The 27,659-nt window shown below is 41.4% G+C and overlaps 1 protein-coding gene across 11 annotated transcripts in view; it reads right to left on the bottom strand.

Annotated features, from left to right (window-relative positions):
* mapk10 (mitogen-activated protein kinase 10) overlaps positions 1–27,659 on the bottom strand; it is a 51,706-nt gene that overhangs the window by 22,522 nt on the left and 1,525 nt on the right. For 5 of the 11 annotated variants that reach the window (XM_037117825.1, XM_037117818.1, XM_037117821.1 and 2 more), the window contains exons 1-6: positions 22,858–23,272; positions 10,045–10,116; positions 7,608–7,777; positions 3,190–3,319; positions 2,225–2,283; positions 770–908 (exon numbers count right to left, since the gene is read on the bottom strand). In XM_037117825.1, coding sequence (XP_036973720.1) covers positions 770–908; positions 2,225–2,283; positions 3,190–3,319; positions 7,608–7,777; positions 10,045–10,116; positions 22,858–22,860 — 573 coding nt within the window. In that variant the 5' untranslated portion in view covers positions 22,861–23,272. Of the gene's footprint in view, positions 1–769; positions 909–2,224; positions 2,284–3,189; positions 3,320–7,607; positions 7,778–10,018; positions 10,117–22,081; positions 22,284–22,857; positions 23,274–27,659 lie in introns of those variants that run through there. The other 6 variants (XM_037117820.1, XM_037117828.1, XM_037117822.1 and 3 more) reach the window with 6 other exon arrangements.

The following is a 27,659-nucleotide window of genomic DNA, read 5'->3' as shown; positions in this document are numbered from 1 at the left end:
TATTTAAATACTGTATTGTTAGCTTTAGCTTAGCACAAAGAGTAGAAACCGTAGGGAACTGCTAGCCTGCATCTGTCAAAGGGTGACAAAATACACATGCCAGCACCCCAAAGGCTCAATTATTATTATGTCTTCTCTTTTTGCTCAATCCATACAAAAAAAAATCCATAGGGGGTTATGTGCAAGTTTTACTTTTGACAGACATTTTGACATTTTTCCCAATAATTTGTTTTAATCAGAACTCCCTGAGACTGTATGTTTTTGAAGTAAAAATTACTTTTTCTCCCAGTCAGGAATTGTGATTCCTCCATCAGTGTACCAACACCCACAGCTGACCTGAGGTGGGTGTAAAAGGCCATGTGTTCCCTCCAATTAAACAGCCAGCGAGGAGTCTTCACTGGGAAGGCTTAACACATGTTATATCCCCTAGATCCTGTTTCCCTTTGTCTACGAGCTCTGTCCAATCAGTCAAATCTTCTGGTGCACTGACAAGGACATGATCGCTCTCAGTCTTCCCATCCTGTTAACACTGCCAACCGTGTTGGCTGGAACAGCCAGCAAAGCCAGCTGGAAGCACCAGGGATTAAACCCTGCTCACTGCAGTGTTTTCTCTGGGCCACCTGGGTGCCCCTGATTACCAAATGGATGACCAAGGTGAGGTCAAGGTTTATGACAAGTCCACTGATGTTAATCTACACGCTGCTTACATCACAATTTAAACTGTATTTAGTAGTTAAACAACACAATGAAGATATGTTGTGTTTCTTACCCTGTGAATAATGCCAGCTGAGTGCAGATGTTTGATACCACACAACATCTGGTAGAGCAGGTAGGACATTCTCTCGTGGTCCAGCTCCATCTGAATCACCTGGCACAAGTTGGCATCCATCAGCTCCATCACTAGGTACCTGAGAAAAGATTTCATTGTCTCATGAGAGGTTGGCAGAGTTATCGGAATCACTGAGCAAAACATATCCAAAAGACGTCATTTCAATGTTTCTGTCAAACCAGCAGAGGACGTCTCCTGAGGAGTCAGAGTGAAAGCTGTGTGATGTTTCTGGACATGTCTCTAAACTTCACTCCCGACGTCCAAGTGACACCTTTACAGGGTTCAAAATGAACAGTTTTATGACACATGTCATGGTTTGATTGGTTCTTTTCTGTTTTATGTTGAACATATATCCTCATGTGTCAAGATTTGCTCCCCACTTCCTGTATTTGTCTGTTTTTTCTCCCCTTTCCTGTTTCATGTGTTCATTGCCCTTGTGTATCTAATTCTGTGTTTTTCCTCTTTGTTGGTTCCTCTGTGTCTCCTGTGCTCCTGTGCCTGTCCCCTGGTCCTATGTTTTGTAGAATCAGGTTTCTAAAAAAGACTAGAATCTGATGCCATGGTGTGTCATGTAACAATAGCCTGATGGTAAATCAAGACAGGATGTGACTCAGTTAATCATAAAGGACTTTTGAATTCGATCATCACAATTAAAGAGGTGAAGCTGGAGGGATCCAAGGTAGCACTTGAGTGTCTGCTCTGTGAACTGAATTTGAGGCTGGAGGTTTAACTTCACCCTGAGTCTTTCGCTTTTGATCCACAAGAAGCTTCCTTTTGGACGACTGTAATTTAAGTTGAAAATATATTGAAAATAGTGTCATAAATAACTTCCATTTGGAGCCTAAAGGTGTCACTTGGACATCAATAGTGAGGGTCAAAAGATGTCTAAAAAAGAAGTCACAAAACTTTAAATCTGGCTCATCGACGGACATCTTCCGCATGTTCAACAGAGACATTGATTGGGTGTCTTTTGGACAGGGTTTGCTTATTGGAAAGGGTTGTTCGACATTTGATGACTTAGCTGTCCACTGAATCTACTAAGACTGATTCATAAACTGAGCGTTCGTTAGCCCTGCTACCATTTCTGGCTGAAGAATGAAAGGTGCCACAAAGACACAGGAATCCCTCACATTAGACTCTCATTCATCATTCAGTAAGAGAACAGGATACAATCAGCAGCTTCAGATTACACTACAGTACTTTCACTGACAACAATCCAGCGGTTCAGTTCTCACTACTGCAGGTGTAAAAGAGCAATAGTCACATTATTCCTAATAAAATCTGTCCCCCTTCATTTGTCAAGTAGAGAAGCGGCCTCCCTTTGACTGCTACGTGAGCTAAATTAATATTAGTCATGGAAATGTGATTATGCAAAGAAGGGTTTAATATACTCACACATCCTGGAATTCCTCTAATGATTTCTGTGGCGTGAAGACGTTTAATAAACTGATAATCTGAAAGAGAGAAGAGCATGGAGAGGATCAACGTACGTCAGGGGACGGGGGTCATGGTTTGAGTTTTGGTTTGGTTATTTCTGGTTTATATTTTGAAGTTCTGTCCTCATGTGCCGTGTTTTGCTTTTCATTTCCTCCCTTTGTCTGTTTACACATCCTTCCACGCGTCCAACACCTTGTGTTTTATTACCTAATTGCCCCTTTTGTATTTCAGTCCTTGTCTTCCCCTCTCTCTTTGTCTTGTCATCTGTTCTGTTTTGCCCTTGTGTTCCTGTGTCTCCCTGTCCCATCTTCCCATCGTGTTTCCAGTTTTTGGTTCCTGATTCCTCGCATTATTTCTGGTTTCTGCTTTGTTTTGCTTTTGTTTCTTGGATTTCTCCTGTTTTGTCATCTTCCTTTTGCAGCAAAGTTGGATTCGGATCTTCAGCTTTTTCTGATAAAAACTCACTTATCGCCAAGTCACTTTGCCTGTGTGCCTGCATTTGGGTCCCCTTTGTGTAAACCCGACAAACGGGAAGACAATTCTGTAATGACCCTGATGAAGGACACTGCTGAGCAAGAGACGGACTTAACCAAAGAAGTGAGTTGGAACAAAAGAGCGTGGATAAATGTGGAGGAGAGGAAAAGTAGACAGAGAAGAAGAAAAGAGGACAAACTCCGGCACTGGAGATTACATTCATGCCTCGAAGTGCTCTCTGTTTCACTCTCCTGCCAGTTCGGTACATTTCTGGAGGCATGGAATTTAGCACGGTCACAACATTGCAGTCGCTCGTCTCTGCTTTGTAGCGAAGGGATTTATCGAGAACCGAAAATAGACACTGGCTGGGTTAAAACTCCTTCATTCTGACAATGGATGCATTTTTCCCGTCTTCCTGCCCCTCTCCCCCCCTCGGCTGAGTCACTTACATTTTTGTGATTGACACATTTCATGAGCACCAGTTCCCGGTATGCCCTCTTGGCATGGGTCTGGTTCTGGAAGGGTCTGCTCAGCTTCTTGATGGCCACATTTCTGTCCAGGACAGCATCGTAGCCGGCACTGTAGAAGAAGAAAAAAACAAAAAAAGAAGAGGACGATTTTTAGTATTCATAGCCGGGTGAATCACGCTGTGTGTGATTGCATGACATTGTGACAATCCACCCTGAAAGTCATCGGTCACAAAAACAAAAGGATTATTTTTCACTTCTCCGAGCAAACAGAGTCTCACGGAAATAGATGACGGATGACTTTGTGTTTCAACTTATAATTTAGTCTGGGAAGCCATTTTCTCCAGGGGTATTGTCAGTAGAAGAAAAACATTACAATCATATTCAGACATTTGGGGAATTCACTTATTCCCTTTTTATTGCAGAGACTCAGATCAAATCCAATATTAAAGGTCAGAAATTTTAGAAAGTAAGATTTATTTGTCTTTTTTTTAAGAATAATTAGTAGTAAAGTAGGTCTTGGTGCTATATAATAGTGGCTGCTGTGTGGAACTGGCCCTGCCTTGATCTTGGTCTTGCCCTGGTCAACACCTCAAAGTCCTGGTCTTGTCTCGGTCTCGACACACTCTGGTCTTGTCCCGACTCGGTTAGGTGGTCTTGACTACAACACAAACTGTACCTTCAAACAAGCTGTCAGGTCTTTCGTAAGGTTGTGATGTCAGAACTATACAGTAACTACCTCTAGCAGGGCCGTAGTTGCAAAAACACCATCAGAGCTGATGAGGAATCATGGTGCATGCTCAGGCCTGTGACAGCGGACCAATCAGAGCAGACTGGCCTTTGAAATGAGTGAATAGAGGGGCTGCACTGATGGACAGTATAAGACACAAAGTAAGTATTTTCTTTCATTCCACTCACAATAGTTCAGGTCCTACAGCATATCATAAACACTAACTTCCATTCTTATTATTTGTATGAAATATTCATATATTTTTGACATCACTATGGTCTAGTGGAAAAGAGGGTGACATGTAAGTTATGTTTTGTTTCTTCTTCCACGAAATGGCTCACCCCACTCTCGAGGTCATTACAGCTGAGTGGGTTCTTTGCCAGCTCAACACATCCCAACCTGTGGGAGTTTATCTCTTTGCATAGATTTACTCTTGCTTTCAATGTAAAGCAGTATGGGGGAAAAAAAACAGCCATAAAGCTGTCATACGCATCACGTTCTCAGCTATACTTCCGACTTCAGCTCCTCTGACAGGTTCTCCCTCAAAAGTGCAACAAATTGAGTTTTTCGGGGCATCAGCATTCAGGTGCACTGCAGCCTAATGAAGACGACGACGACGCCGTGTGTGGGTTTTATGTACAGCTGGGGTGGATCCACTGTGGGTTCGTCGTGTCTCCGGAGACTGCAGGCCAGGGATGGTGTGTGTGACCATGGAAACAGCGGAGCCTTCATAAAAGCATTGATCCAATGGGGATTTGAGCCTGTCATCACTTTTTTCTCGCTGAGTGAAAGATGATGTCATGACAAGCTAAACTACTTAAAGCCTTCATCCCTCCTAAGATGCTTCTGAAAGCTCATCCTGACCGAGCACACGAGTGCACGGACGTGCACAGATTGTCGGATGGTAGATGTGGGCGACAACGCTGGCAGAGCGAATCCGAGCTGAGACAAGTTTTCTGTCATTACCATGTTCTCGGGCGTTACGGGGCCAAGTGTCTCCTGATTGCATAAGAAAAGCAGATACTGTACTCGCTGCTGACTGCTTTTGGACTGCGCTCTGCTGGGATGTATTGTATTTTCCTCTGTGCACAGTCAGCTGCTGTATGTCATAACTGTTAGCAGACAGGAATTTGACTGTGCGAGCAAAATCAGGCAGATGTTTTTGTGCGGTAGATGTGATTACGTCATCCACTTGGAGAGGCTAATGCATGGTAATCATCACATTGTGACAAAACCATTCTTCCGTCATAAATACACGTCACGGTCTGGTCGTGTGTTGTCGACGTGCTGGTTAACATCTAAATGAGACTATTTCAAAGCGTGTCCCGCTTGATCTCTGTAATCAGGAGGATATTATATCAATCTTCGGGGGTCTTATGTGGTTTGGATGTGGTAATGCCATCACCGTATGACAGCAGATGACAGCTGGGGGCAGAGCCAAGCAGCACACAGCAGAGCAGGTTAAATTAGATTTGCACTGTCTCCCTGCCATCCGCATCTCTAGAATATCCTTCAAATGGGCACAGTCCCAGCATTAGCAGTTGCAGCCTGCCCAAGCTCCTTTGCAAATGCACAAAATTGCTTTGGAGCGGAAGGGGAGAAGGGCCGAGGGCATGGGAAGCAAAGGAAGGACAATGAAGGAGGGCGAGCGGAGGGCAAGGGGGGGTTTGGAGCGCTGAGAGCCAGAGATCGTTCAAACTATACACAAGAAGCTTAAAGATGTCGACGCGGGTCATCGCAGGGAGGATCTAAGCGGCAGGTATATCACCGCGCCGACACTGCATTAACATAAATATAACTTATAGGTGTGTTTGGTGGAGGAAGACTGTAAGATGCGTTCCTTTAAGTGGAGCCTTGGCAGTGGTTCCACCGCATTCTGACAGGGCAGGCGTGAGACGAATTACAATGAATACGAGCTCTCCCTGCAATCTGGATTAAGGATTCACTTAAGTGCCCGTCCTGTTAGGCCCTTATGGCTCGCACATCCATATTCCGAACAGACATGTCATCAGCTCATAGCGCTGGAGAGGTTATGAGTGAATGCAGTGAATCCGGTAGTGGCTCCACATTTATGACAAAAATCCTGATTCCTCTACTTAATATAGTGATTATTTGTTTTAAGCATATGTTTAAAACAGTGTTGACACAAGGGATGCACATTTTAATCAATCTTTTTAATTGATAGTTAGTTTCCTTAACTATCAATAATGTATTAAATACCAGCATGTTCAGTATGTTTCCATTAAATACTGTTTCAACCTTGATGGCTTGGTCTGCATCGATGCAAAATATGAGGAGGGTGTGTGAGGATTTTACACAGATGAAGTAAACGACAATGTTACTGAAATGATGAACTTAATGACACAAAACATTTCAATTATGGAGCTCCCATCTGTCACTGTTCAGCCACTGGCACAACAAAATCCAAACGCATGCTGAAGCTACTGAATGGATAAAAATTCAATATTGTTTATTTCATTTTCATGCATTTGACAAGCAAGTATTTGTCATTTTAGACAAGGTACTTTCTGATGTATTTATGCCATCTCCTATTGTCAGTTAATACAATTAATTGACTATGAGCCATAAAGTAATCATTGATAATTCACATTCCTAGCTGATACTATGACAGTTAATCAAATAAGCAGCGTCGATTATCTTTATCTATATCTTTAATACTGAATAAATACAACAACTTTATTAGGCCTGTTATGAACTTTAATCCCCTCGATCTAGAAGGTGGTGGTAACACACAACCACATCGACACACACGAGATCTTTCATTATTGTTCAAATTGAATGTGAGGACCGAAATTTTCATTGAAATGTCTGATTTGGTCTGAATGAAACCTTAGTGTGACAGGAAACAGATGCATTTCTTAGTTTTGTGCTCTGCTTCAAAAGGGTTTCATTAATCAGTCAGCAAGTCTGTCTGTCAATCAGTCGGGCAATCACTCGAAATCAAAATTCATCAAAGTGATGAAGACATGAAGAGTTTATTCTGCTCTTTAACTGCTGGAGTGCAGCAATTTTCCTTAATTCAAATTTTGGGGACACAAACACGTTGCTACCTCATTCAGCTAAAACCTAATCATAACTCATTTTTTGTGTCTCTTGACTGATTAGAATTTGAATCAAAGGCTTGTCTCACCTGTTGAAATGAAAATTTAAAAAATCACCAGCATCACAAACATGAGCTTTGCCCTTTACAGAGAACCTGCTACTGTTTGACCACAGAATTAAAACCCAAAATATGTCCGAATGATCCTTTAAATTCAGACAACTGATTATCTATTTTCCTTCATCCCAACACGTCTGCAAAGATGAGTCACATGGTTGCATGCTGTGCTTACAGGTGTTGTGATTGGTCAGGCATTACGGAACCACATGAGGGTTTTCTGGAGAACTGAAAATGTGACGTCCCGGTTGCCAGTTTACAGCATTTTTAATCACGGAAACTTGCCTTAAATTACAATTTGCATCCCTCACACAACAGCGAAAAAACAATTAAGCGGATATTCTTTTCCCTTAATAAACCCCCACAGCAATAAACTACAAGACAATTAAAAAAACAACTAACAGCTAAATGAGATAATTAAACATTAAATGCTGCATAAAAAAAACACATCAAGTAGTGTGATATGATGCAAAACAGGACATAAAAACTTACCAGACAATTCCCTGAGCCCCAGAGCCGATGGGCTTTAAATTCTGGTAACGTTTTAAAACTGTGAAGGTGGAGTCTCCCACTTCCACACTGTAGAACTGGTTGTCCACTTTGCTTTTGCTCATGTTGTAATGTTTGGCAATATATGACACATCCACTTGTTTTCCAAAACCCTGCATGAAGCAAACACATGAGAAAATCTGTGTTAGTGATGACGAAGAAGATTTATGTGTTTACTTACCTGGCAGGTAATAAAGCTTCATTTATATTGCACATTTATTAGAGAAAAAAGGAACTATCATAACTGAGAAAGTATGAAGGACTGAATTGCCTAACCCATCATATCATAAATAAATGTGGGCATTAATTATTTTTTAAAAATGCGACATTTTAAGTTTTAAATGTATTTTTTCATGTATGTTTTTATGTATTCTTTTGCAGATTGCAAGGGGAAAAATAGAGAAATACATATGTTGATAAATACATAAAAACTGGAAAAAAAAATTAGAAAAAAATGAATGAGAAATTAAATAATAAAAGATTTAATAAAAATATAAATAAAAACATTTTTGAATACCCACATTTATTTTCAATATCATGTTTTGATTTAACAAACCATGTATTTAATTCTTTATTCATTTTTTATTTTGGCAGTTTCAGTCCTCCATAAATAAGTTCAAGGCTGACAGATAAAAAAATTCTCATTGCAATTCTCTGTAGTTTTAATAATTGACAATTTACAAAATCATCTTGACTGAAGCTGCCAAATCATATTTCTGTTGCTGCAAATACTGGGGGAAGAAAACAGGATGAAATACATTTGTTTGTCATCAAAATAAAATATATTGCATCATCTATGTTTTGAGGCACCATATTGAGCTTGTGTGTGTGTGTGTGTGTGTGTGTGTGTGTGTGTGTGTGTGTGTGTGTGTGTGTGTGTGTGTGTGTGTGTGTGTGTGTGTGTGTGTGATAGGGGCTCACTGGTAAGGAAAGGTAGCGTCAACAGGACGGGACAAACAGCACAGTTGAGTTTACACTGTTTCCATGCAGAACTGTAAACTCTGTAGCAGCACACTTAATGGCAGCAGTGCCACTAATGTCCTTACTGTACTAACGGGGGTTAAAGACGTTACTCTTTTATGAACGTGCTCACAATGATCAGGCTATAATTACTTGGGCAGTGGCAGTCGAACAAATGGTGCCACAAACAAAAATATCAGTTAATTACAGACTTGGTAATTACAACACAGCTCACAGACCAAACAAAGCTGTGTGTCACTGAGGGCCACGAGTTGCCACACTTCCCACAAACGCCATGAAAAATTAATACATGTGAGGTAATGCATTTAAATCCAACATGGCCGGCAAGGCATCCAAATCTGTGATCAAGTTGTTTTCGATACGCTGGCCTGCAGCCATCACGGTACCTGAAGTGGCTATTAAACATCGAGCCACGCATGCATGTGTAACGCACACGTCCCATGCAGAGCGTCTTAATAATTTGAGCTACGGCGGAACAGCCTGTAGCAAACTTGAGATGTAGACGACAGAGTTTATGAAATGACAACCCCACAGGAGTTTTTCATTTACAACTCAAGAGGAGACGGTCGATTACGCTTCGGTTGGGGGAGACACTTCTCTGTTTTTGGTCTTCAGTTGAGATCCCAGTGTCAGATAAACACTTGAGCCTTGAAAGCAGCTTCACCTCAATAATTAAACCTGAGTGATGTTTTGGTTTTGCGTGAAATTAATTATCAACGCAAAAAAAGGCTCACTTCCTTGTGAATAGTGGAAACTATTTTTACATTTCTCATTAAAAATTTAGCAGGATTATTCTCTTTTATTCAAAAAGCAATATTATGTAACTTTTTCACCTTAAAATAACTTATTAAAGCTTATTAAAATGATATTGCACATGTATGAGCTGACTTTCATGTCCGGAGGTGGAGGAGATGGTGTTTTCACGACAGCTCGGTGATTCAAAGAGAAAGAAACTACCATTTCATCATCTGTTAATGTGAGACCGTTGGATATTTGGAACAAGACATCGGGACATTTTCCAGCTTGTGCTAGTGACAAAACCAGATGTTTCTGACAAGATACAGAGGAGATTTGCTGCCGAAAAAAAAACAGGTATTTTTTAATTTTCGTCACCCTAAGACTGTTTTTTTTGTGGCTAAACCTAACCAGACCATTAGCACAGCACATTCATAAAATTAGCTTAAAGAAACCTAAAAATGGAGCGTAAGTTTCACCATGTCCATGGTTCACATAAACGTGCATTGTCAACATTTTTGGGTTTCGCTAATTTCTTTGTAAACTCTAACTGTCATCTCTCTCTTTTTTCAACAGAACAACATCACCACAACATATAGAGCAATGAAGGGGAAAATGGTAGTGAATGAGTACTGTACCTTTTTTACCTGTAAGGAACACACACCTGACAAAAGGCTATCTTCACATCCAGGATTGGTTGGCTGCAGTTATATAAGAAATGTCTGCTCATAAATACCTGCAAGACACAAACAGAGGAGAGACAGTCAGAGAGTTACTGAGTTGATGGGTGTGAACATCTGGATTCATCAAAAAAATAACAATGTTAACTTGATAACATATAGAGCAGGTTAATTCATCACGGTGATTGTGAGCAAAGATTTTTTCAACACATGACTGAAAACTTGTTTGGACCCTTGTATTTACGCCTCTGCTGGTGTAAGATCGAATTCTCCCAGATAATTTCGCTGCTGTGTTCTCTGTGTTCTCTCTCCATCATTCTCAATAAAGGTGAGAAAAACACCAAATCTTCCCACTCCTCTATACACAGGAGCTGACCGATATATATATATATTGATTCTTCACAACATAGCATGGCTACAATGACCGATGACTTTGGGTTTCGAGACGCTGGAGTGATTTGGGTTGAAAAATGACCCGAGCAGCCATCGAGGGGTGAAAGACAGTACGTCTGTTTGCTTGTAAATTGTTGATGACTTCCCGGTCGAGCTGAAGCGTAATATTTCTTCTCACTGTTCTAGCCCCCTAAAGGAATAGTCTGACATTCTGGAAAAACCACTTAATTTTTTGCCAAGACGAGAAGATAGATATCACCGTCCAACCGCTAGCAGGTGATTAGCTTAGCTTAGCATAAAGATTGGGAATGGGGGAGACAGTTCTGCTTCTGTCCGAAGTTGACAGAATCAGCAAGCATCTCTGAAGCTCTCTGAAATTTGCTAGTTTAATTAAATTGAGTGTAAAATAAAAAGGAAATAAAAGGCTATTTCTGGCACAGTGCTGCACAACAGAGAGTCAAGGGAGTGACTGTACGATGAGACAAACCAGATATAACGTGTTAATCATTGAGCTCTGGAGGTGCTGTTAAGCAAATTCTAGTTCTTGTCTTGATAGTTTAACCGAACAAACTGCTGGCTGTAGCTGCAGACAGAGACGGGTATCGATCTCAACTAATTCTCAGCATGGAAGCCAGTGAACTTATTCCAAAACTCTTTTAGAGAAGTGGAAACCTTTAAAGGTGCAATGAGTGAGTCTGCAAAATGACAGCGGATTTCTGAGTCTCATTCCCAGGTCGTCAAATACCGACGCTTTGGGTTAGTAGGCCTGTTGAAAGCTTAGCCTACAGAAAGACAAGAACTAAAATCTTCCAGTGGCATTTCATTATTCAAATAGATAGCTCTATGACATATGAGCTGACATTGTTCCACTTTTACAATAAAAAATATTGCCGTCAACAACCAAAATAATCATTTCTTCTGTCATCCTCTTTGACATTGTGTACAATTATCCACACACACACACACATTTTATCACTTTGACACTAAACTCATTAACCTCTTTAACCTTCAGAGGACCTCAGGGTTTATCTAAACACTGAGGAGATAATGTGTGCATATTCAGACGGTTCTATTAAATACTGCTTTTATGCACGAAGCAAGCTTTCAAAGAGCTGCGCCATTTCATTTGCATTTGCCATTTTGGGCCAGGTTTGGAGGATTTCACTGTGAAGTAGCAGCTAATGGCTCAATTTGCTTTCAGTGTGGATTTGCACAAATTCTGAAGCCTTTTTTTGTTGGCACATCAGTCCAAAACATTGCAAGGGAGGAATAAAGAGGTAAGAAAGCTCGGAACAATAGTGGCTCCAACATTAAGCAGGAGCTAGGCTGCAGCTATCGCCCACAACGACTCTGGCTTCAAGGGTTTTCTGGGTAATGAAGCTCTCAATGTGCAAATGATCATGTCTTCCGAATACATTGGTATGTGGTGTTAACGTTGGCAGTCAAAGCAATTTTTTTGCTAGAAATGTCCCCAAATGGTTTGATGTGTTCTCATCTTGCACAAAATCTAGAAGAGCAGGTCGAATAATGTGGCATGAAATTTGCTGTCAGGACACACGTGTATCACTTCACTCCAGCAGTCAGCGCTCACCAGCCTCTGATACATCCTAAATGGAGCAGGGAAGCGTTGAAAAAAAAAAAGAGATGTGGGACATAAAGGCCTAAGATTTTTCCGGTTTGGCCTATTTGAAGTTGACCATTTACTTTAAACCCATGCCAGTGTCACAGTACAAAGTGATGGCTGACATTGCAGCTGTCTACTGCAAATTTAGTGCGGAGCATTTGCATGAGCCATGTAACAATCTCTGCCCTCAAATGTGGAAGCTTTTCTGGACCGACTCACTCAAGTAACCCGAATTAGGCCTACTGGTGAGAGTAATATAATCACTAACCAAATGAAAATGATATTTAAAGGGAAGAAGAGCGAAACAAAAAGATAGATAAGCAACATATACAAATAAAGCCTGACAAATCACTTTTGTGCAGTTGCAACTCCTGAAACAACTACAGTAATTTCACATCAGGACTGTATGGTTGACATAGCTAACATTGCTGCCACAATATTTGCTATTAATCCAACAGGTCAACACTAAATAAACCCCGGGCGCCCAGCTAGCTGCAGCTGCGCCACTTTAATCTTTAGCCATCTGTGTACAGAAGATATCAAACCTCTCACACGGCCAAAGTGTTTGTCTTGCAGCAGTGTACACGGTAATAATTCAAACACCACCTGGAACTTCTCTAAAGATGATGAATAATGCTGTCAGGCGAACATTTGTAGCTTCCGAGCTACATTCATACACAAACATAACACAATCTGATCAAATCATGGCAGTGTAAACAACAACATGAATGCAGAATTAGGCTCATGAATGGCGATTCAGTTTCTGATGGAATGCATTTTCATGTCAGGATTAAAAGATTAGCACAGACCTCTCACCACCAACAGGATGGTGGTTTCACCAGAATGAACCCCTCGTGCACAGTACAGTGACGTAACACTGTTATATAAAAAAAAAAATTAAATTTGACGATGAAGAAGAAAGAAAAACAGAATCATGACGTTCTAGCTTTATTTTTGTGTTAAAATCAACTCAGGTGTCTTTTTATTCCCTAAAATTTGATGCATTATCTCAGATTCGATGTGAATCCTGCACATTTGGCCAGAAAATACTAAGCAGAACCATAAAACGTTGCAGCCCATAACTGGATAATTACTGAAAGGCAATTTACCTTGAAGCCGTCGTTCACACAGCTAAAGAGTTAGGACGTGGCTGACTGCCATGTCATGCGTAAGACAAAATCGATTTGCGTAATTATCAGGAATGACTAATCATGAAGGTGTGATGAAAATGATAAATCAAATCATACTACAGCTAATTTTTTCCCTTCGTGAGGACCACAGCAAGCTAGCTCATATTACTGTTTGATTACATCCAGTGTGTCACTTGCAGATTTAAAGAACTGTTTCCCAGATGTTTTTTGATATTGTTAGCCATGATGTGGTGGAATGCTAATGCTAGCTGTTAGCTAATTGGTCATTAAATATGCTGTTTTACGTGACAAATGGCCAGATGTCTCTCCAGATATTCACTATCCCAAAGCTTTTATAAATGATAACAATTTGTCAGATTCCCTACATTTATATGGCTTCCGGTCTGGAACACGGCAGTACCACAGTTCAGCTTCCCACCTGACCGTGATGTCAGATGAAAATGTTCAATGGGTGAGGGCCGGGGCTGTGTAGTTGTGACTTCATAAACTCACGGAAGTCCTCATTTAAAGGTACAGTGTCCGAATCCACTCTCTGTTTACAAAGCTCCTGGACCTGCTTCATAATAAAACAAAATATGATATGGAACTCTTACTTTCAACAACATGGGACCTTTAATTCCAATAAATCTTTAAAAAACATCCTAAATATACTAAAATGAGTATTACTTTATGTCCCAGCTTTAAATGTAGCCCTAACCCTTCCACTACGACTGTGATGGGCTGTTGTAGACTGTGAGTTCAGTGTTTAGAGGTGAGAGGTATAGGCCCTTAAGACAGCATGAGAATAAAACTGTTCATCAATTTAATTAACATTTAATGAAAGCTATTGCTGACAAATCGTGTTGGGTTCAAAGCCCCTGGTCCCTGGTATTTCCTTACTACACAGGTCTTGTCAACGCTACTACATTGTTTGTTTAAAGCCCTATTGAACATTTTTGGACTCACAAAAATGTTAAACAGTCAAGAAGAGAATCAGGGGGAAGATATTGCTATGATATAATCTTTGCACAATATGAGCGTCAACCACATTTTTGTTTTTAATCTCTCTCTCCTGTATGATGCCTTTGAGGCTTCCTCGAGAGGTTTGCTTCGTGTTGCATCAGAGTTTGGAAAAGCACTGGTGCTCCTGCCAGATGAACAGGAGTTCTGGACTCTTTGCAGTATAGATTATAATAAAATTGCCAATTTGTAGCAGTCAGTGGGATGTTAGCTGCACTGGCATATCCTTCCTCTGGAATTGACTGTTGATGCCTGATAGTGTAGAATGTGATGACAAATTCAAACCAGTTTAAGGGACAACTCAGGGACTGTGCCAAAGCTATTTTATGCTCCCATCAAGCCCACAGCAACATGAATTTACTGTGACCCGTGATCAAACAACTTTTTTTGTGTGTGTCATTCCTCTTTTCTTCAGTGTCTTAAATACTGCATGTATAAGATCTTGAAAGTTAAAACGGTCAAGAGAGTCATGAGCTCAAACAGAGCGTGTGAGACAGAGGGTGAATACAGAGCTGCAGCACAGGACAGTAGGAGAAAACTCATGTGTTTCTTGAGCCTATTGGAGTGGTAACCCAAAATAAAGTTATAAACAAGGGCAAGGGCATAATAAAATAAAAAAAAATATATCCTTTAAGCCAGCATCTAAACATACTCTACTTGACTCAGTTACTTTATCAAATTGATGATGGGCCTCTTACAAATACAAGAAATTTTGATGTATCATGTCCTGCACTCAAGTACACAAAATGAAGCTCTAGTAGTACGTAGACTGAAAGAGACTGATGACAAACACATACACACACACAAACTCACAGTCTCTGTCTTTCTCTCACAAACACGAGCGTATTGCGCCATTACAAAAGGCCGCTTATGTTACACTGATGAGACAAAACTCCAAGAAACTCAAGGATGAGAGAAAGAAAAGGACAAGTCAGACAGGCGGCTTTAATTATCTTGAACGGTCTAATGTACATTACTGATACAGCAGGCCATTAATCTCCAGTGCTGGCCTTGCGGATGCTGAACTGTGCTAGTGTGTGTGCATGTGTGTGGCTGTGTGTGTGTGTGTGTGTGCTCTGCAGTTGTGGCTGGTCCTTGGTATTTGGATCCCAGGCATTCTGTTACATCCGCCCTCGTGGGCACAACAATGCCTCAGGCAAACTAATGATCACTCTGCAGACTTGGGAGGCAGGGGTCCCGTTGTGCAGCAGTAGAGTAGTTTTCTGTAGGATAGTTTTAGTTTTCCATTTTACCTACTTCATTATTATGCACTGCTAGCAGCCAAGGGCATCTGATTGGGTAGCTGGGGGGTCTTGGTTTGAATGCTGATACAAAAAATATAATCCTGTGATTTTATCAAACTGTGCTGACCCCATGCACTAGTTCCCAAATGTCTTGCGGTTCATGCTGCCAGATAAACAGCCTAAATGCTCAATATGTCATTTCTGTCGCAATGAAAACAAATGATGTAGTTTGATGATCATGGAGGTTGTTCTTCATTGTAATACCGAGGCCGAAATATTCATAGACGAGCTTAATGGATTATAGATTTATTCTGATTTGGGCCCAGACTTCCTTCCTTCTTTACTCTCTGACGTATCATCTGGTGTTTCCCCCATTTATAGCTACAGGCGATCTAATAAAGTCCACGTTTGTTGAATAAATCAGTGTATTTCTTAGGTTTTGTTGGCAAAATTTAGGACAATGTTTGAATCAGTCGAGTTGTAGAAATGTTTCACATTCATATTTCTTGTTATTGTTCATCATGATTTGTTATAAGTTCATAGCGGTTTGGTAGGAAGTAGAAGCATTTAAAATTGTGTATAGGGGTATTACCTCTCTCATTTCTGGCTTTGTGAACATGCTTGTATTCAGACTCCAGACACTTTGACTCACCCAACATCGATAAAACAACTATTATCAGGAGAAGATATGCAAGAGACAAAATCAATTTAATTTTACATCAGATTGTGCTTAAAATTGGAGCTTAAGTTCCTGTATGCTACAACAAGACACAAAAAAATATCATAAATATATAAATAAACAATGAAATGAATTAGTGGTTAGATTCCATTTAGGTGTGCCAGACACAGGGGCTGGTGTAATTAATGACATAAAGAATGGCTCCAATCCATTTAAGTGCTATAGCAAGACATATTACAGGACCGGGTCAGGATGCACATTACCAGGAATATGATACGTAAAAAGGTCTATTGTGATGTGAGATAAAGGTATCCGTGCTTGCTCAATGGGACACCTCTGTAGATATTTCTGTGATGTTTAACCAAGCTAAAAGCACACACAAATCCCCTGAATGTTGTCCAAAAACGTATCTGCAATCACTGAATTCACATAATGAAATCTTATGCACAACTAACAGTAACACAGAACAGCAACAGAAGCAGCAAACCCCCCCGCCCAAAAAAAAAAAAAACACAAACCACCCATGTAGTGAATATTTTACTGTGCCAGGTGTGACTGTGATCAACACAAACACAATGACATCAGACTAAATTATGATTATCAACCATATGAGTATGTTTTTCAGCTTTGGCACAGCAGGTGCATGAGCGCATTGGCCTGGCTTCGAGCTTTTTCTCAGTAGTGAGCTTAAAATCACATACACTGTTATTAAAGGACAGGATGTGAGATATTTCCCGTGTGTCATGAGAGTCCATTTCATTACGTGCCGGAGAAGTGCAGCCAGGGGACACGTCACGCCAATATAGATGTCTCTTCCCTGACTGAAAAACATCGGTCGTGAAATATCTCAAATATGAAAAATAAAGACGCGTTTCGCCGCAAAAAAAGGATTTAATGTTTCATCGTGTGTGGCAACAGAATAATGAGGTGTGTCCTTAAGCGGTGCTATCATCCTTTCTGCTTTCAGTATGCATTTTACAGACTGCTCTGACTCAGCGTGGCTCGCAGTATAACACACAGAAGAAGACAGTGCCAGTGTTGTGTGTTTGAGTCACTGTTATCCCCACAGCCACATAGGACTTAAGTTATAGACAATGTTTTATGTCTCTATTAAATGGGTTGATTGACTGCTGTAGCACCAAAGTGCCACTGATAAAACACAATGTGCCTGTCTGAATGTCCACCGTACACCAGTGTTATTGTTTCCTGACGTATCCATCTTTGCCATCCTCTCCTCTCTTCCCTCTGTCATGCTTTCGGGCTCGCACACATTTCGTGAATGTCACTCACCACAACATTCTCCATTTACATCTTCATTCTCCCCTCCATCCTCAGCGACGATCTGCGTTCTCCCTTTTCCTGCCTCTCTTTTGTCCCTCCCTCGCTCCCACCATTCCTGCTCCCAGGCTCCCAGCCTCGCTGCAACCGTCTCCCCTCCCCCTCCCTCGGAGCTCCATTGTGAGTGCTTGGTTCAGCAGCCTCAGCCTCTCCTGCAGTACGCAGCCTTGCCTTGCCTTGCCTTTTTACTGTGCAGCCCGAGCCAAACGCAGCGCACACAGCCTCCCCGTTTGGGCTCAGGGGAGGGGAAGGGAAGCACTTCAAACTGCAGATCCAGCCAGGAAAACAAGGCAGCGGCACTGACTCCTGAGCTCATCTACACTAGGCTGTGTGAATCTGAACGCTCGCTGACATCTATCGATTTGTTTCTTCACAGCTGAAACACACTTATCCCCTCTGCCTCTGCCGTCGTCTCACTCGCGCCCCTTGATTTCGCTTTAGGTAAACAAGAGACATGTTAGCTGAAAAAAAAAAAAAACCTGCTTACGCTGCAATTTTCTGATAAGCCGCATGGCAGCAACATGTACAGCCCTGGCAGTCATCTGATTTCTAGCTTTTTTTTTTTTTTTTCTCACACAACCTGAAGCGCATTTGGCAGAGGAAGAGGGCAGGAGTGGAGGACTCTGTTGAAACCACTCTGCCTTCATCTATAGCACATAAGATGGTAAAAATATTTCATCTTACATGATCACAGAGCCGTTCTGGTGCCATGGTTACAGTGCATAACACTTTTCTAAAATAGACCACTGCTGCAAAGGTATGGCTGTTCTCTCAGTAGATTGCACCACACCTTAGGCTTGATATATTAACTCGTACATGCATCCTAATAACAATCTGGATCTTTTTTTTTTTTTCTTCGTCAGTTTTTACTGCTGTGAGACAACTGTAGAGAAAATGTGTTGAAATAAGGGAGGTTTTTCATAATTGTCTGACCCTCAGCAACGTCTGACCCTAAGTGACTCCTACTTCTCTTTACAGATGTACTGTGAGGAGATTGGGAGCGATTCTAACACAGCTTAAAGCCCTGCACTCAGCTATCTGCAAAAAAAATTTAAAAAAGCAAATAAAAGCTGCATATTTGTCAGATCCAATCCAATTATGTAACTGTGCATCTCACTCTGCGGGCACATTTCTCTGTTTGACTGTAGTGGTAAGCAATGCCGCGGCCTGGGGGGGGAATCAACTTTCATGCAGCAGCGATTTAATTCAACTTATAAGAATGGGGTTGAAAAATAAATAATAATACAGACAATAAGAGGGCTGGAGCATCACTGGGTTTGTTATGAAAGAAGTTTCCTATGTTCAGCTTTCAGTTCAGGTCTAAATATGGTCAGAAAATTTATTATAAACAGAAATTATGATGATGTGTAATTACATGTCAGCAGCTACAGTGATAAAAGCTTTAAAAGGCCCATTCTGATTGAAATCAAGTGGGGCGAAAAACACTCAGGTGCATGGAAACATAACTCATTATGGTGGGTTTCTGCCCACTGAAGCAGCTAGCACAAAATCAGCTAGTTGAAGCTAGGACAGTCAGCCAGACCGGCAAAACTTGGAGGATTTAGTGGTGAGACTACAGCTAGCGACCAACTGAATACCCCTTCCCTCAAGCGTATAGAGCAGCATTTCAGAGACATTTTGCTACATGTACCACCTCAGAAATATAAGGCTTTCAAGGATACACCATTATCCATTATCATTGAGTCATATCTCCTCATTCTTTTGCACCAATTTCTGCTAATGTTAGCATGTTCTATTAGCGCTCAATTAGCCACAAGCATGGTTCGCTGTTGTCACATTCAATGTCCGTCCTGTTCCACACCTCTCCTCCTGATAATTCCCATTTGGAGCCACGTTTGTCGAATTTTTCAAGCTTCCATTTTATCTCACTTTGCTATCTTACCATATTTCTGGGATTCCAACATGTACCCATTGAGGGAGCTCACCATAGTTCGGGAATAGTACCGGTGGTTGTGGCAGAACCTGAAGTGGCTGCTGAGAAAGCAGAAGGTCCTCATTTGAGCCAGTGTTTGATTTGTCTGGTAGGCTACTGTAGAAACTTGGCAGACTCTGATGAAGAGAGCCGTTCTTCTGTAGATTTAAAAGGCTCTTTCTAAGGTTATGAAAGCAATTATTTTTTCAGTTGAACACAGTAACAAAACATAAACTATTTTTGCTAACACAGCCCCCAAAGCTGACATAGATGATGTTATTATTGCTTCCTATTATTCCGTCTCCTGCTTACAAATTAGTAGCACACAGTCAAACATGGGTCATTGGGTGATGACAGTCTACGCCACTGTTCCTCAGTAATCCATCCTCTACTAATGACAACTTTGACCTTCCATATTATCACGAAAACAATGGAAGAATGGCCACCATAAGACTGATGAGGGCATTTATGTAATTGATGGTCAGCAAGTTTTGGAAAAACTTTTCTCAGTCAGCCTCCATCAATCTTTATCCCAGCCCTGCTGATCTGGACTGGGATTCAATTATTTGTCATTTTTCTGTCTGAAAGCACTGGCGGCCTTGTTTCTAATTCTGCTAATTCCTATGTTTGCTGAGCTGTGTTGTTGATATCTTTCAGGCAGGATGCATCCAAATCCTGACGACCATTGCTTTCCACTTTGCTCAGGTAAAGCAGAAGCTCTAGGGCTACAATCATATTGCGTTTAGTCTTCATAGATTGCTATTTGGGTTGCAGCAATGTGCAGTTCTTAAGGTACACTGAGATATGAAAGTTGACGATGATCATACTATGTGCATTAGACTATACACAACAGTAAATTCTACCATATTATTTTTATTAAAAATGTATATTTCAAACTCATATCATGTTTCATGTCCGTCAGGACATGATACTGTTTAAAGTTATAATAAAGCAGCTGTTCATCCAAGAACCCTCCTGTTTTCATTCCATTACAGGCCATCGTTACTGACAAAAATAATATTATTTTATATTGTTATTTATTGTGTGATAATGTGATACCACTAAACATTGAAATATTCTGAGATGTTTGTCGCACTGTGAAAAGCTCATACACCTGCAACTCCAATTGCGATATGATTCAAAACTGGTGGGAATTGTCATTTTTGCTTGTCAATTTCATTTCACTGAAAAAAAAAAACATCGAAATCTTGTGGATGTGACACTTGCAGACACAAGATTTGTAGGCCTGTAATCTCTGCAGCACAATGGTACTTCATTACAATGCTGTTTTATCACACATTTTACCAAGATTGTAGCTTTGGTGCTTTAAATTGCACTTATTCAGAAATGAATATTGATTAGTTTCCAATTAATTGTGCAACCCTTACAAACACCCAAGATTTCTGAGGATGTCAGCACTTTAATTGTGAGGATTAGCAGCTTTTTCTTGTTTCACATCATTGTAAACTCAATATATTTGGGTTTTGGACTGTTTTCTCTGCAAAATAAGGCATTATAAGATGTAGGATTGATTTTTTTTTCTTTTTCACTGTTTTGTGACATTTTTCCAAACAAATGTTCAATTAACCAGGAGAATAAGCTGCAAATGAATTGATAATACAGATAATCATTCGCTCACTTGGCTGTTTAATCATGACTGCAATCCTGCCATTATCTCTTCTTAATACACTGCCTTTTTTTTGTTACATAACAAAGGATTAGTATACTGATGCTCCCAAGTCTGCAAAACAACACCGAATTAAAAATGCAGGCATCATCTACTGCGAGATAACATTCGCCTGTTGTTGGCCTGTTACCATTGATGACTTTCCATTGGATAAACAAGCTGCCCACCTAAAAATCAATATCAGCGAGCATCATTTTGTGTAGACCTTCAGTGGCTACCACCTCAAATCAAACTGATTGTTTTATGAACTAAAGCTACTTCAGCAGAGATATCGACGAGCGATACAAGACACATGATTCAAGCCCATGATGATGATGACGACGACGAAGAAGAGAGGCAGCCCATCTATCTGTTAAAACAGAGATGTCACTCCACTTCAGCCGCTGCAGAAACACCCACAAAAAGCTTTGTTTAATTGTTAAGTGTGTTCCCTGCAGCACTTTCACAGGACATGGAAGCCTGCTCGTGAATTATTCAGCACCCAAGGTCACAGCGCTAAAACCCTCTCCTGCTGCTCTCTTGAACACGGAGAGTTTGTTGTGACACCTTTAAACCTTCACCTGCCTCCCCTCCCCCCCTCCCCCTCCCAAACCCCAGTAATTAGTCTGTGACCGTGGGCATGATGCGCCAAAACGAGCGTGTGGAAGAATGTGAAACCTGGGAACAACACAAACACAACAAATCGAGTTGATTCGGCTCAGAAATAAGTGATGCACGGCGTTAACATCTTGTGCACCTGTACCTGTGTGATTAGCATAATAGACAAGGCCGGGTTTAATTCTCGAATGAAAGATGTTTTTTTTTACAGTAAACCATGTGCAGGGACGACAAAAGCAGATTCAGGCAAACTGCCTTCATCTGTAGTTTGATCTCTTTAATCTAATGCTAGGGTGGATGACATCCCCATTCCCTCTGCATCATGATTGACTTCTTGTTAATGAGAAAGCCTCAACAAACACTTGAATGAACATACCTATAATAATCAATGGATGAGAAAACACACTGGCTGCCTGCCTTTCCTCGCACTTTCTCGACAGAGCCGAGGCTGGCTGGTCCCTGTGCATCTCTCCCTGGCGGTGAAGTACTGATGGTCTGCATAATGCACAAGGTGCGCAGCTGACTTCTGAGGGGGAGGATGGACAAACTCTGCATGTAGGCCTGTACAGTATGTAGCCCTGTGTTTTGAAGAGCATCATTCAACCCATCATCATCATCATCATCATCACCATCCACATTTGTGCACCACACTGCTCCTGATCAAAAATGCATCACAAGTCAAGTCTTTGCCCCTAGAATACGTGGATATAAGCACAGGCATGATTGAGAAACATGAGATTATTGTGGTGTTTGTTATCCTCGATGGCCATTTAGCCTCAAACTAATCGCCCATTTAATCTGATATTTAAGCCTATTGCGGAGTGTTTAGGAAGGAGATGGAGCTCGGATGCACAACATTTTTTTTTTTTTTTTTTTTTTGTCAGGTCGACACCAACAGCATTACGAAACCCCCGCACAGTGCTGCTACTTGTTACAAAACAACACGGATGCGCCGAGACGGGGCTGATGCCCGCATCTTTTTTAGTCCCTTTCCCACCGAGGCATCGCTAGTGGACTTCATTAACCTTCCCTTCCGATCAATATTCATCACTCTACCCCTCCGGGCCAGCTGGGCTCCGAGCATCGCATCCACATTTCAGGCAACAAACCCACCCGTAACCACCCACCCACCCATCCCGGGCCCGGCCTTACCATTCCGTGCCAGCTGATGACGATCCCAGTCCGGTGACAGTCCCTTTTTTTTTTTTTTTTTTTTCAAAACATCCCGACGGGAAACGCTGCGGCGGGCATGGCTGGAGGTTCTCAGTTTGTTAAAACGTTCATAAAGATGGCGAAGGATGGAGGCAGGGGGGCTTAAAGGACCCCCCTACTTTTTTCTTCTTCTTCTTCTTCTTCTTTTTTTTAAACTAAAAAAAGAGGCGATGAGGAACGGGGAAAAAAAGCCGATGTGGACGGGACCGCGGTCTTGCTGATGCTGAATCACTCTCTCACTCCCCTCAACTCACCACCTTGCAACCATTGTGCGGCAAGATGCTGGCTGTACCATTGTGGACCTACCAGAGCACAGAGAGGGAGAGGGAGAGGGAGGGAAGGAGGAAGGGGGTATAGGGAAATATGTTGCCATAGCAACCGGGCAGGAGCACGTCTGACGTCAAAGCGGAGGGAGAGAGAGAGAGAGAGAGAGAGAGAGAGAGAGAGAGAGAGAGAGAGAGAGAGATCACATGGAGGAGGAGGCTGTCTCTGTGGATGGGAGGGGCCTGAGGGAGCATCTCTCTGTGATCCCGTCCTGTACCACTGCGATCATGAGGCTCGGTGTGAGAATGGAGCAGGGTGTCACTGGCCAGGCCGGTCACCCCCCCCCACCACCGGAGCTTCACCAACCAGCTACATGAGCTAACAGTGTCAACAGGGCCGTAGCAAGGATTTAGGAAGTCCTCAGCCCACCAGGGGAGTTGCCCCCCCATCACCTAGGACTATATGTAATATTTTTTGTTGGTTAAAGAACAAAGACGTATCAATGGATTGTGAAGAAATAATAGTTTTCATTATGACATCTATGTATCTGCTGAAGCTAACATGCTAACCAGCTAGCACAGGCCCATCCTGCTCCAAAGCTTCTGTGCAAGCGGCGTAAACACAAATGCTCCCCTGGTCCCTGGGCTCCCAGTTTGAACCACTCACTGCACGGCGAACAAATACCTAGAGTGTTCAGAAGATACTGTATGTAATCAAATCCTTTTCCCCCGTCATCCATCCCATCTGTGAATGTGTCTGGATTACCAGAGGCATTGGCCTTTAAAGCCTCAGGTCACATCTGCACAGTTGAAATGTATTTCAAATCTACAATCTCCATTTTAAAGCGGCATACACTAGTTTTTCAGGGCCATTTGAAGAGAGACAACTTTACAAATGTAAGTGAAATCTGTACTAGCTTTAAGCTTTGTTTTGGTCTCTGCTAAGTTCAGAGTTTTTTGAAACTGAAAACATACCACTACAACACTAGCTACACAAGCATATTATTTATTACTGTTATAAAGGTAGGCAGCATTTGGCAGGACAGTTGCAACCTTATAAACTGCAGAGCGCCCAGCAAAGCACCTTTTAAATGTATCACAACATATCATTTGGTGGACACATTAACAATACACTGATTAAAGTTGGTGAGAAACAAAATGCAAATACAAATGATAGGAATAACTTAAGAGATATCGACCTTATCGCATACAGTATTCAATTCTTCTATTGTGGTAGGACGAGATTTGCAGCTCTCATGCTGGATTCTAGATGCAACAGTCTGAGGCGGCTGAGTCACAGTTTGAGTTGGACATGAATCTGCCTTACTTTAGGCTTTCCAAGCAAGACCTGTCCTTGCAGATGTGCTAGCATTTTGACACACATTCACATAATTGTAAATGTTAGAAAATATATATATATTTTTTTGCAAACGTACACTGAAGGAGGAGAAATGAACTTTAAATCCGTCGCAAAATGATTTCAATTACCTCCCACTGCTGCAGAGGTCAACAATGTCATACGTTTTAATCATCCTCTAATGAAACTGGTGGCGAGGTCAGGGCTTATCTCATGTTCGACAGCCTGGCAACCTCATAGCCTCCTTTATTATGCTTTTTTTTTTTTTTTTTTTAAATGCAACACATCCCTAACAGGTTTAGGGTTGTGTTGTCATCCAGGAATGTTCCCAGACGCAACCACTGACTAAGTAGAAAACTTAGTTGGGACATGTTTCTGGATAAACCTCCTAGTGTTTTTTCCCGAGACCAACACTGTGACACACCAATCACAGATATCTGACATCATCCATGTGTTGCTTCTGTGCTTCCTTCAAAAGTTTCCTTTTCCAAATTGAAGTAAGTACAACTAAACAAAACCCTAAACTGAATGTCTAGACAGCTTGCTACACAGTTAGAATATTGTTCACTAACACTGGCTAACAATGATATAAAAGCCCTAAATTTGCTTTAGTCAGCGTATATTATCATTAAAATGAGAGGGAGAGTTTCAGATGACTTTTTCATGGCCAATTAGTCTGTATTTATTTATTTATTTATTTGTGCCAGATGGCAATCTTCCAGTTGATTCTGCAACATTATTACCATGTTAATCCTGGATCCCAGCGGAGACGGTCCTGGATAAACATACAGAAGGTTGTCCAGGGTCAATATGGCAGTGGTGGTCCTGGAAAGGTTTTGAATGAGCTTTGAAAAAGGAGGGAAATGTGATCAAGGCAGAATTTTGTGTGGCTTACAGTGGTAAACAAGGATAAGCTTGGTGTTTTTTCTCTATATAGCCTACATAGCCTAACATAGTAGCTACAACACTAACCCATGCAGCTATAGCTCTTGGTAGGTCCTAGAGTAAATATAAATATTAACACTTCAGTTGACAGTTCATTCTCCAGTGTGGTTTGCTCCTTTTATAGCTATTTGACATTCCATACACTCAAGTCACCTTTCTATATGCCCAGGTTACACTGACCTGGATGCAGATGGTAGAGCACGAGCCTGAGAATAACATGTGTATTTGCAATGCCTGGACACCACAGCTACAATCAAGAGCCTTCGTAGCTGTCTGACACTTAATTGCCATTCGATGCAAGTTTTGAAATCTAGTCTAAGCAGACTGAGAAACTCATTTCACAGAGGGGTTGAGAAAGGGCTCCAGGAAAATATTTAATGCTCCCCAGCTGGGCGAAACTCACCAGTCAGCAAACCACATGCCTTCAATCTACCAGGTGCCCCACATTTCCAAGAGCGTCAGAGCAGGCATAGCCACTCTTTCAAGGCATCAGCGCAAATCGCCCTTGGTGCTCAGACCAGCACTGATGAGGAAGTATTAAGGACAGCACTGACAGAAAAAAGAGGGAAAGAGAAATCTCAAAATCAGAACCCCTTGGTTACACTTCATGAGACATTACTTACTCAGACCCTTTTAGTCCCCTCAACCTCCTGATGGGGTCTCTTTGGTATGGGGATTAAAAGCTTTGAGTAAAAAGGAGACACAAAGCTAACAGGTCACTCTGGCAGTTGTTTACCAGACACTAAAAAGTTTGCCAGAAAAAAACACAAGTTGCTCAAGTGTTCAGGACAGCTCACATACTGAGGAAAAGACGTACAACCACCTGATGACTCAACCTGTTTTTCACTTCCCTGTCATGACCTGGAAATGAGGAGGACGTTTACGGTGAAAGGTCTTGTCATTCCGTTCCAGTCTCTTCATTAAGGCAAGAACATTCCCTCTGTACTAATGGCGCAATCAAATTCCAGTCACGCTATCACTATCTACACTGCACAATCTCAAATATGTCCTGCCTCCAGACATTCATACACCTTTTTCCTGTCAATGTCAGACATGGTAACTAAAATAAATGCCTTGTAAGAGTTTCAGTTCCTTAGTTGGTATGAGTCGCAATGATTCCGATGGGATTTAATGGATAACACAATGTTAGCTTTGTCTATAAGAGCAGAGACGTCACAAAGTGCTTGACAGAGACGAGTTATGATTCTGATTTATGTTGGAGGGCTTTTGGCTTGCATACCAAATGGCAATTTATCTATTTACAGGAAAGAATAAGCACAGTCTCTGGTTAACACCACAGCCTGAAAATATTGTACAATACATCTTCGCTGGGGACATGTCTCCACCACTTTTTGAAACCACCAGTTTTATCCCCAACATTTTTTAAAAGCATAATTAGATAAGAAATGTGCTGGGAAAACAGCCTTCACCGAAAAATGTTGACCAACGAATTTCTGATGTGCCATAACGCAATTTTTATCCTGCCGCAATTACACTGACCTCATACAATCCCCTAATTATGCCTAACATCATGGACAGTGCCATGAGAATGTGTTTCATGTCCTTGTGTCACCACCACTTTTGAACACAATGTTACATCCTCGCCTCTATGTTTGTGAGCTTTTCTGCTGTGTCTTCCTCAGCGGATGCAATAAAAATCAAGTTTTAAAAATTCATCATAATCTGTTTCATGTTGCTTACTTAGATTTCCTTAATGCAACCATAAAGCAAGTTTAGGATGGTACACTGGTATAGGTTTTAAAGTGAGGTGCTAGCATATGATGTTAGATTGGCCTGAATAGTACAGGCCGTTCGACTGCATTTAGAAATACAACCCGGAAATGATTACACCCTACATGTTGATGGAAAAGCATGCACACACACACACACACACACACACACACACACACACACACACACACACGTGAAGAAATATCAGAGCTGAAAGTCTTGTAGAAAGTGTAGAAAAGTTTGCTGAGATTATGTGCACTGGCATGAGCTTCTGAAATGCTCAAGCAAATGAATATCAGAGGCCTCCATCTAAAAAAAAAAAGAAAAGAAAAACTGCTGTTAAACAGTTCATCCAATCTTATCTATCCAGCCCAGGGTTGCTGATAATAATCATGCCTTTTAGTACTGACAGGCACAGCCAAGCAGAGATAACCCCCTCATCACAG

This window comes from Acanthopagrus latus, chromosome 12 (genome assembly GCF_904848185.1).
Source record: "Acanthopagrus latus isolate v.2019 chromosome 12, fAcaLat1.1, whole genome shotgun sequence".
In the NCBI taxonomy this organism is placed as follows: Eukaryota; Metazoa; Chordata; class Actinopteri; order Spariformes; family Sparidae; genus Acanthopagrus; species Acanthopagrus latus.
This window is presented reverse-complemented; position numbering and strand designations above follow the sequence as displayed.